At 38.9% G+C, this 11,643-nt stretch overlaps 1 protein-coding gene across 1 annotated transcript; it reads left to right on the forward strand.

Moving 5' to 3' along the window:
- Window positions 1-7,541, forward strand: LOC128320982 (cytolytic toxin-alpha-like). The gene is made up of 11 exons (XM_053241466.1): window positions 1-91; window positions 1,576-3,317; window positions 3,671-3,790; window positions 4,364-4,452; window positions 4,597-4,795; window positions 4,872-4,985; window positions 5,161-5,262; window positions 5,449-5,537; window positions 5,739-5,934; window positions 6,027-6,140; window positions 6,446-7,541. Exons 1-11 carry the CDS (start codon window positions 1-3, stop codon window positions 6,488-6,490), a joined length of 2,901 nt encoding a protein of 966 aa, XP_053097441.1. The 3' UTR covers window positions 6,491-7,541.
- The last annotated feature ends 4,102 nt before the right edge of the window (window positions 7,542-11,643 follow it).

An 11,643-nucleotide genomic window follows, 5' to 3' on the forward strand; every position in this document is an offset into this window, starting at 1 on the left:
ATGGAAGCCAAAATAATTGAAATGGCAGCCCTAGGAAGGGCTTTGCATCCTGGCATGTTGTATGACTGCCGCAGTGATTCTGTCATTCCAGGTAAACATCCTACAGTCTTTAACGTTACCCAATCCAAGTGTTACTTTACTGTTAAATAAATAAAAACCCATTGGCTGCATAGTAATGCACTTATATGTTCCATTACATTATTAAAGCATATGTTATTAAAAATAAATCACCCAATTCACTGGTAAAAACAATGTTGCCTTCAAACACTGTCAAGTGTTAATAGTCAAAATGTCTGGCTGGGCATGCTTGCTGATGAAATATAACATATGTATCATAATGGAGATGTGCAGGCTCCTTGCCATATGTTTTTTCAGCCATCCACAAGGACAGTGTGTTCCTGTAGCTCAATACCATCCTGTAGACATGATCAATCTATTTATAGATTGTACATCAATCTATTTATTTATTTAATTAATTGCTGGAAATCTACAACTAAGCTAGGAATGTCAAACTTAAATTCTACCAAGGCCACATCATTATTTTTGTGAGACCTGAAAGGGCTGTAATCTAATTTTTTTTTTTTTTTTTTTTTTTTAAAGTTATTTAACATATTCTATTGATTATCAATAATCTAGGCTCAATATCAATAACCTATGCTCTCAAATTAGAATGTTAGGAAACAGAAGAGTTGCAAAAACTATTTAAATATTTGCACTATTTTGTAATAACAGTTATTATACTGATTAAAGTTTTTTTTAAATGAATGAATTCTTTTGTCTTATAAAATTTCATTGGTGTATAGCTGTTTGAAAGCTAGATAGCTACACTACAAGCATAGAGATGTCAAAGTGAGAGCCACAGAAGCAGCCTGCTGGAGATTTACTGCAGTAAGAGAAAAATAAAAGTAGGTCACAATTTATAAGATGAAAGCAAAATTGTTTGACAGTAGATTGTGCCTCTAAAATGATCATGAAAACAATCATGATTTTACTTTTATATATCCTCATCGCGCCAAAAGTAATGTCATATATTGATGTACTCAGCACTCCTCTAAATTTGGCCCTGCTGGTAGTCCTGGGATTTAAAGTTATAATTTTCTGATTTATTCAAATTTATTTGTATAGCTCTTTAAACAATGGACATTGTCACAAATCGGTTTTACAGAAATATATAAATTCAGGATAAATTTTACATTCATAAATCTATCCCCATATATCCAAGGTTTAGTTAGTCAGAGAGGTTATTTTTATCCATGTTTGTCAGCAGCAGGTGTGCAATAAACCAACATTTCTTCAGTATGTTATCTTGCAGCTGAAGCTTTTTATGAAGCAAACTTTGAGGTGAATATAGTGCATTCATTGTGGAACATTTATTACAGTGCCAAAAGTGGAGCATAATAATATTTCTTATTATTACTAAATACAGAATAGATCAACAGTGCTAATTTAATTTCTGGTAGGCTTTAAATCCACTCTTCCAGATGGAAACTAGTACGATTTGACAATTTATTTTAAAGACATACCTTACAAGTTGACTGTTGTGTGACAGAAGTTGCAATCTCTCACTCATTTCAGGTATTTCTCTATGGGATACTGAAACAATAAAGAAGGGTGTAGTTTCCCGTCGACAGCCCAAGACAGATCTGAAGTTCACTGCTTCTGATTGTCTCAGTGAGAAAGCCAAACTCCTAGATGTGAGCGCCTCCCTTACAGCTAGCATCCTGGGAGGTTTAGTGGATGTTGGAGGGTCAGCTAGGTTCTTACGTGATAACAAATCCTCCGCACGTCAGAGCCGGGTTTCTCTGCAGTACAGCCAGACAACAAGATATGAACAATTTACTATGGACCGCAATATCACCTACCCAAAGGTGTTCGAAGATGGAACTGCCACGCATGTCATTACTGCTGTACTGTATGGAGCTCAGGCTTTCATGGTGTTTGATCTAACAGCCAATGAAGATGAAAACAAAGAAGAAATCGAGGGAACCTTAAATGTAATGGTCAAAAATATACCTTTTATTGATATTGAGGGAGCTGGAGGTCTAAAAATGAGTGACGGTGAAAAAAAATTGTCTGACAAGATCAGTTGTACATTTTATGGTGACTATGAACTTGAGCAGAACCCCACCACATACATGGAGGCCCTGCAGCTATACAAGGAGCTTCCATCACTGCTGAGGAAGAGGGAGAATGATGCAGTACCAATGAAGGTTTGGCTTTATCCCCTTGCACATTTGAGTAAAAAAGCAGCTACACTGGAGAGGGAAATTCATAAGACACTGATCACTAAAACAGAAACTCTATTGGAAGACCTGAGAAATGCAGAGACTCAATGCAATGACCTGATTACAAACACAACAGTAAATGATTTCCAGGATGTGAGACGAAGGGTGAAGACATTGCAGGCATTGCTAGAAGTCTACAAGGTGATTTTTCTAAAAGTGTTGCGTAGGCTCATTCCTGCTATACGGGGTGGAAAGGAGAAGGAGCAGGCACTAGCAGACATTATAACCATCCATCAGAAGTCTCCCTTTAGAGTTGAGAAGCTGAATCAGTGGTTTGAGAACAATCAGAGTGAATTACATCTGCTGAATCTCTATACCCAGCAACTGGCTGGTGTCCCTGTTGTAAAATACTCAGCCCTGTTGAGCAACATTCTCATAGATCCCAGTGTTGATACTGTGGTGTGCTTCTCCTTCACCTCTCTGAAGTATGAAGACCCATATTTGTCCATTCTAACAAAATTTTTGAAAGTAGATGAGTTTGAAAACCTGGTAACAGTTCCAGAGTCAGCTGAACAATTGTGGTTCCACAGTCCTGAATTAAGTGAGAAGATGAAAGATAACCTTTTCCTCTTCAGAAGTTTTTTCCAAGCTAATAAAGATGACAAACAAATCAGGTTTGTCATTGTCTCAGTCTCTGACCCCTCTAATCCTGGAATCTCCATCCGTCTTTATAAAAAAGGGAAAATGGTGGACAGTGCATTTAAAACTGTGTCCAAACCACCTGCACCCAAGGTGAACATTCAGGACAGAAATATGATCTTGAAGCTGCAGAAGTCCCCAACTGGATCGACAGTGCGGTTCAGAGTGGAATACAGGACAATACAGGCCACTGATTCAGAAGCTGATGTGGAAAAATGGGACGTTACAGAGACTCCAGATGCTCAGGAGAACTTCACACTGACTGGAATTAAGCCTGCAAATCAATATTGGGTTCAGTACAGAGCTATTAGTGAAGTTGGAGTGAGTGAAGCCAGCGACTCTGTCCTCTTCTCTCGCCAAGGAAAATTAAAAATTTCTTTGGGCCAGAATTGGGTCAGTAAGCTTTTTACATTTACACTAATTTCTTTTCATGCAAGTATGATTTTTGGCCAATCATTTTCTAGAAAAATGGAGGGTATAGCAAAATATAAGGAAACCATGTCTTTGATTCATATAACATCCTACTAAAAGTACTAAAATAATGATAAAAAATTAAATAACGTGAAGTTTTAATTGTATGTCTTAAAATATTCTGCACAGTGCAAGTAAATTAAATATATGAACAATATATAAATAAATATGTTTTATTATACATATTAGGGATACAGAAAAAAATACAGGTAAAATAATAAAGATGAAAAAAATTTGCATATTTGCATATAAAGTGCACCATTTTTTCTCTACAGAACTGGAGCCATTGGTCCATTATTAATGAACTAAGGAGCCAAATGTTGAGTAACTTGTGCACTTCACAGTGGAGTCCCTCAAACATCCAGTCAGAGGTTAAAAATTTATTGAACAACCCTGTGAGTAACAACATTTATAGTGAGGCTCAAGAGTGCCGTAAATGTAATGATGTTCCTGCATTGTATCCCCACAATGTCCATTAATGTGTTTTTGACAAATTAGCATTAACATAAAATATAATAGACTAACATATTTAACATAATGTTTTTAAACTAGATGTTATTAAAATATACTTTTCATTAATAATATATTTCATTAAAATCGTGACTGAATTAATGAAATATATCATTAATGACATATTTCTTTAATTTAGTCACGACTTTTTCCAAGGTAAAGAGTGTAGGTAACATGATTGAACAAAAAATGTGAAACACTATTAGCGGCTACTTCCTAACTATAGTTCTTCAGTTATTCTTCTTCAGTAGACTGTGTTGTGCATTCTTGAGGGAGCTGGTTTTTAAATCTCATTGATTCAAGCTGCTGATGTGTGTGCTGAGGAATGTACAGTGTGAATGGAAAAGCATCTCAGTGCTTCCCAGACAGTAATGAATGACTGCCTAATCGACATATATGCTCTTTCCATTCATCTGGGGTCTAATGGCTTCTTATGGTTCTTTGCTTACTCACCACAGAAACTTCCCTTTGTGGTTGAAATCCCTGGAGGGATGAAACCAGGAATGGCTTTGTGCATCCAAGGGGTTGTTAGTGAAAGGGACGAATGGTACGTATACATGGCACATGCGCGTGCACAGGCACACACACCTCAACACATGTCCGGGAGTATTTCATTGTGCAACCTCATTGAGCATAGTGAAAATCTTGATATGTGCTTGATAGATAATATCAACTTTACTTTTCTTCACAGCTTTTTCTTTAATCATAGAACTGGGACCAGTGGTCGTGATGACATCGCTTTTCATTTGATGCTTGTGCCCAATTTTTCTTTTGAATGTAACATGTACCAGGATGCAAAATGGGGGGATGCAGAAATTTACCCTGGGTGCTCTTTATCCAAAGGTTCACACTTTGTTCTCTTCATTGTCATCAGTAAAGAAGCCTATGAGGTATGGAGATTAAAGAAATAAGTGACAAAATTCAAATAAATAATGTAAACAATGTTAACTAATCTTTTCTCTTCAGGTTTATTTGGATGGACGGAGGTACTGCTTGTTCAAGCACCGTATACCAGTGGATAAAGTGAAGGTACTTCAAGCTAAAGGAAATGTCATTATAAACAGCGTTGGTGTTGTTTCGGTAAGTCAAACAGTCCAAGGCTCCAGTTATTTGATATTTCAAATAGTGTATAGATTACTTTTACACTGTCTATGATTTTGTCTGATCAAACTTTTAAACACTTGTATTAAGAACTGTAGACATTCTATGGATAATTTTCATTAATAAGCGTTCTTCATTCTTTTCGTCTCCCCAGAACTGGAGTGCATCTACCTTTGGTAAAGAACAACGTTCTGGCATCTCACACTGGGAGCTTTCTAACATCCGGTCAGATGTGAATTATCCACTCTGTAAACCTGTGAGTAACAAGCACTTCAGATCTAGTGTAGAAATGCAAAATGCTCTTTATCATGTGCAGGATCATTAAATGTTAACAATAAAGCTACAACAAGGACTTTAAAATACTGCAACTACAGCAAAAAAACATTAAAACTCTATTGTGAGAAATATTGCATGGCCTTCACAATGTTTGTGATTCTAACAGGACCAGCCCTATTCGTACCCAATCCCTGGAGGATTAAAACCTGGACTGGCTTTGTTCTTCCAAGGGGTAGTTCCTTTAGGTTCTGAGTGGTATGCTCTTAAATTACTGTACAAAAAAAACCTTCACTGTATCACAGAAGCTAAAGCAAACAAACATAACAAAGAATATCAAATGCAACATAAAATATGTACAAAGCACATTAGATCAAAGGTTTCTGATCCACCCACATACAGCTATTAACAGAAATATCAATTTTCTTTCATATACTGAAATTTGCATATCCTTTGCAGCTTTGAAATAAATCAAAAGGCTGGGCCACATAAACATGATGAAAATATCTTCCACTTCAAGACTTACCTATCATGTGTGGTCTGTGATACCTTCTGTAATGATGAATGGGAGAAACAACAACTGACAGAGGATCCCATATTTGCTGAAGGAGAAGCCTTTGATATCTTCATGCTTACTAAACAAGGATCCTATGATGTGAGAAGTTTAAAGAAGCAAAATGAGTTGACAAAAATTTTGTTAAATGAAGTCAATAACATTATATTAAATCTTTTCTTTTACATGTTTAGGTAATTGTAAATGGACGCCATTTATGTACGTTCAAAGAACGTATACCAATGAGCAAAGTCGCCATAATTGAAATCTCGGGAAATGTGTTCATGAACACATTTGGCATTATTCAAGTAAGTCATTGTCGTATAGTGAAACAGTTAATTGTCTGACTGCTGTGAATTGGTTGTATGCTAATGTTAGCAAGAAATAACGTTTATTTTGATATATACATCTTTTTTTATGGAGAAAAGCAATGATGTAAGAATGTCATATGATTAAAATGTAATCACATTAAGGTATTTTCAATTCAAATATTAAATATAGTACATTAATACATATATTATTATTAAAGTATTACCTACTTTAAGAATTCTCTCATATAATATTAGTGCTTGAAATCTATTTTATTACAATTTATCTGTTTTTTTCCTGTCAGGTGGATAATGCTAACCTGACCCTTGACATTTCAGCCCTTATGTGAGCACACTACCACCAGGAGCCTTGAGCTTGACCTTGTTTTTTTTTTCGTGTATTGGTTTGTGCAGGTGACCCAGTGGTGGTGACGCTTAGTGGTCACATAAGCATTCATAAAATTATGGGCTTATTGCTGTTATATTATTATATGATTTTACTATAAACACTATGCTGATGATAAAGTATGGTTGATTTGTGTTAATCTTTATCAATGTGTCTAGGATGGTGGAAGAATAGATATCTGCGGGTCATTTTGTTGGATAATAAACTAATTATGGAATATAATGAAAGCCATATTAATCCAGTAATTTTATATTTTAGAGAAACTATAGGTCAATGCAAAGTATAGGTTAAATAATTAAGACATTCCTAGAAATTTTGCTTAATATATGAAAAAATGAACAGGCTTAAAAATGTGTTATCAATCATTACTATCAAATTTACCTGTTTACTTTAAAAATTTTAATTGGCTTACTCTTCTCCATTTTGTAAATACATGTGATAAATATAAGTTTACTTTTATTACAATGACACAAACCCATTGACCAAATGGAAAAGGCTTCACCCCATTCAGCATCAAGATTTTGTTAACAGTAGTAAATGACTGCAAAATAGCAAGAATATCTTAGTTAACCCATGTGTAATCTACGAGCTTATATTACCTTTGACCAAAACAAAGTAAAAAAGAATTAATGCAGATGTTTACACTTCAAAAAAAACCACTAAATTTATCAAATAAATTATTTGATAGTAACATTTTTGGTAAATTTGAAGGACCTAAAATCCCATATTCCAGTCTAATAATTCGAAGAAATAATTAAAGAAACCTGTGTGAGTTTAAAACTTCCTATTAGGTTGTGTTTGACAATACACTAAAAAAACACATATTTATAGCAGCAATGATATTTATTGCTGAAGGAATCTTAGAGAAACTAGCATTTAATCCAAATTCATGACTCACTCTTATCAGTTTGTTTCAGACTGAAAATATGTTTGTCTTTCTTTTTGTCTTTAAATTAATTTGCTTTAATTTTTCTTTACTGTTATATACTTTATTTCTTCAGCATTATATATGATTTTATGCATGCTTATTGATTATTTGAAGCCCCTGCTATCCAGGGGCAAAAGATTTTGTGAGATGGAATTCTCTGAATAAAGTTTGACAAGATAACAGTTTTAATACTTTTATTATTATGTGAAAGAATCTGGCAAATTTGTTTAATAATTCATATCAAACTAATATTTGTAATTTCCTTGCAGGTTGCCTAAATACATGCACAAAGTATATTTTTCCACTCTGCACTGTTTCCTACAATATAACTATTATGATATTAAAATATGAAATCCATGCTGTGCAGTATAGGCCTACTTTTACTCCCTGTTGCTGTGAGAGCAGAGCTCTGGGTTCATAACTCACTTTGTTGTTTCCTAAATTATAGTAATATTGAAGTAATATTATCTCTTGGACTCCTACTTGTAGCTTACTGTATTTCAGTGTCAGTGAGGGACTTCTTACTGCTAGAAGTAAATAACCTTGTTTTGCTATTTACTCTTGTGCCATTATATAAAATACAACAAACTCACTCAATATTCACCAACCAAAATGTTTATTTGCTAAATGAGAATAAAATATCTCCAACATATAAAATATTCACTTTCTCTTACAGTAATCCCAAATCATATAAACTTAATCCATTTAACCAATACTTCGTACAGGATAAGAGTTAATTATTTACTCAAGCGCTCTCTCTCACTCAGACTGGCAAATCGAAAATAAGCATAAACAAAACAAAAGCTGCAGGGCTGGGAGGTGGCTGTGAGGTGGCTGGGGTGCGGTGTGAGGTGGCTGGGAGGTGGCTGGGGTGCAGTGTGAGGTGGCTGTGAGGTGGCTGGGGTGCGGTGTGAGGTGGCTGGGGTGCGCTGTGAGGTGGCTGGGGTGCGGTGTGAGGTGGCTGGGGTGTGGTGTGAGGTGGCTGTTAGGTGGCTGGGAGGTGGCTGGGGTGCGGTGTGAGGTGGCTGTGAGGTGGCTGGGGTGCGGTGTGAGGTGGCTGTGAGGTGGCTGTGAGGTGGCTGGAGTGTGGTGTGAGGTGGCTGGGGTGTGGTGTGAGGTGGCTGGGGTGCAGTGTGAGGTGGCTGTGAGGTGGCTGTGAGGTGGCTGGGGTGCGGTGTGAGGTGGCTGTGAGGTGGCTGGGGTGCGGTGTGAGGTGGCTGGGAGGTGGCTGGGGTGCGGTGTGAGGTGGCTGTGAGGTGGCTGGGGTGCGCTGTGAGGTGGCTGTGAGGTGGCTGTGAGGTGGCTGGGGTGCGGTGTGAGGTGGCTGGGGTGTGGTGTGAGGTGGCTGTGAGGTGGCTGTGAGGTGGCTGGGGTGCGGTGTGAGGTGGCTGTGAGGTGGCTGGAGTGTGGTGTGAGGTGGCTGGGGTGTGGTGTGAGGTGGCTGGGGTGTTGTGTGAGGTGGCTGCGAGGTGGCTGTGAGGTGGCTGGGGTGTGGTGTGAGGTGGCTGGGGTGTGGTGTGAGGTGGCTGGGGTGCGGTGTGAGGTGGCTGGGGTGTGGTGTGAGGTGGCTGGGAGGTGGCTGTGAGGTGGCTGGGGTGTGGTGTGATGTGGCTGGGGTGCGCTGTGAGGTGGCTGGGAGGTGGCTGTGAGGTGGCTGTGAGGTGGCTGGGGTGCGGTGTGAGGTGGCTGGGAGGTGGCTGGGGTGCGGTGTGAGGTGGCTGGGAGGTGGCTGGGAGGTGGCTGGGAGGTGGCTGGGGTGCGGTGTGAGGTGGCTGTGAGGTGGCTGGGGTGCGGTGTGAGGTGGCTGGGAGGTGGCTGGGAGGTGGCTGGGGTGCGGTGTGAGGTGGCTGTGAGGTGGCTGGGGTGCGCTGTGAGGTGGCTGGGAGGTGGCTGGGGTGCGGTGTGAGGTGGCTGGGGTGCGGTGTGAGGTGGCTGGGAGGTGGCTGGGAGGTGGCTGGGGTGCGCTGTGAGGTGGCTGTGAGGTGGCTGTGAGGTGGCTGTGAGGTGGCTGGGGTGCGGTGTGAGGTGGCTGGGGTGCAGTGTGAGGTGGCTGTGAGGTGGCTGGGGTGCGGTGTGAGGTGGCTGGGGTGCAGTGTGAGGTGGCTGTGAGGTGGCTGTGAGGTGGCTGGGGTGCGCTGTGAGGTGAAATGGCCTCTTCACTCTAAGAAGAGCAATGACTCTACTGACTGCAAAGGTACCTGGTCTTTATGGCTTTCTGGGCTTTTACGTGCTCGATGTTTCTGAAGTTAGCACCTGCATCGCTCCGTGTTACTCGTCCACAGGCGTTTATCCAGCGGTGCCAGAGGAACCCTGAGCATTACCCGGTAGCTCAGAGTGCTATCTGGTTCTCCTCAGCGACTCCCAGGGGAAAACAGGCGAACAGCAGCCAATAGTGTGTAGCCGTGTGAGCTGAACAACAGGCTAGCAGTTCGACTAGCTAACTAGGCTAGTCAGCTAGGTGTAATACACTGTGTGCAAAACTGGTACTGCACTTTGCCAAAGTTGATCCATCTCATTTGAAAATAACGGGTTTAGAAACCAACAGGTTTTGATCCATTCAGTATAGAAAGAGGAAAGAAGCTTATTGGATTACACAGTTAGAAACGGTGTATCCAAATACGTTTAATTATAGAGAGGGAGAGTCTAGAGTCTATTATAGTGTCTAGAGAAGGAGATTTCAGGATTGGGATTATTTGTCATTGGGTAAATTATTTAAGATGGGTTTGAAATATAAGTGTTAATATTTATTGATTTGATAATTTATTTATGTATATTACTTTTTCATCCAAATTTTTAATTTTGGTTTGGTTTTTGGAGTTGGAGTGGGACTGTCCACATGGGGCCATATTTGTAAATATTTATTTTACAGTGAATGTTTTATTTTGAGTGGTTGATGATGGGAAAGAAACCAAGGGTTAGGGTTAGTGGTTAGGGTTAAGGTTGGATTTAAGGTTACGGTTGGGTTTAGGGTTATGGTTTAGAGCTAGGGTTAGAGTTTACAGTTGGAGTTAAGTTTTAAGTTAAAGGTTACGTTTTGGGTTAGGGTTAAGGGTTTAGGGGTTAAGGTTTTTAGTTAGGTTTACGTTTAGGGTCTAAGGTTGTTTCTTAAACATATTTTCTAACATGTAAGTAGTGTTCTGATTTTTTTGAGGGAACTCCGGGTATGGGTGCGCTTATGAGTCTCCTCATATCATTTACCCTCAAATTTTTTTTTAAATTATTTAATTTTTTAAATTTCAAGCTACAACCACAAACTTAATAGAATAGTGCTAAATGAACCATGACAACTTTAATGAACTTTATACAAATTTTAGAAATATTTGATAATTGTTCTATTTACCTATTTTTCATTTAGTCCATTTGGGAATTTGGTATTGAGTCTTCTTATCCATTGTTTTTCCATCCTTTTCCTTTCTCCTGTGGTCTAGCTGGGGTTGTGGGCAATTATCCATGTTGTTGTCTGTTTAGTCCATGTCGTTGGAAGTGTGAGACCAGGTGAGTGTTTTTCTTTTTCCGGTGTCTGATGTTGTATCTGTGTGAGTTTAGTTGTGTCTTGACTGATGTGCCAGTTTCTCCCATGAATTTTTTTTGTTTAGAGGGATAATTTTGGGGAGTCCTATTTTGTAATTTTTCACTATTTTTGGGCTTGTCAGTGGATTTACTTTTGTGATTTGGTGAATATAGTTTGCTTTGTACTAACAAGTCTTTTAAATTTTTGTTCCTCTTGAAGGCTGAAATTATGTTGAAACCGTTGTCTTCTCCCACTATTTGGTTAAAATTAGATTTCAGTGCCTTGTTTACGTTAACTGCATATCTGAAGAAACTGGTTACTGGTGGGATGATTGTATTCTCCTGGTTCCCAGAGTTCGAGCTTCTTGGTGGTCTGTCTTGGTTGTCCAGCCATTCCCCATAGGATTTGGAGTAGCCTCTGTTTCTGAGTGCTTGAAATAAAGTTTGTGTGGCTTTATTAAAGTCCTTAATCTGAATAAAAATTCTCCTAAATCTTAGTATCTGTGATTTGAGGATGCCTTTAAATGTGCTATGGGGATGGTAACTTTTCCTGTGTAATAAGGCATGTGTGTCCCTTTCCTTGAAATACACCCTGATGTCTAATTTCTTGTTTTTATCAAATTGTTGGCCTTTGTATGTGACAGTGTCCAGAAAGTTGA

The sequence above is a fragment of the Pangasianodon hypophthalmus genome, chromosome 17 (genome assembly GCF_027358585.1).
Source record: "Pangasianodon hypophthalmus isolate fPanHyp1 chromosome 17, fPanHyp1.pri, whole genome shotgun sequence".
In the NCBI taxonomy this organism is placed as follows: domain Eukaryota; kingdom Metazoa; phylum Chordata; class Actinopteri; order Siluriformes; family Pangasiidae; genus Pangasianodon; species Pangasianodon hypophthalmus.

Excerpts from the sequence above, each read along its gene's own strand:
- LOC128320982 (XM_053241466.1), top strand. The coding sequence starts at position 1 with ATGGAAGCCAAAATAATTGAAATGGCAGCCCTAGGAAGGGCTTTGCAT. Across the intron at positions 5,263-5,448 it reads ATTATCCACTCTGTAAACCT|GACCAGCCCTATTCGTACCC; the intron begins GTGAGTAACAAG and ends TGATTCTAACAG. Across the intron at positions 5,538-5,738 it reads GTTCCTTTAGGTTCTGAGTG|CTTTGAAATAAATCAAAAGG; the intron begins GTATGCTCTTAA and ends TATCCTTTGCAG.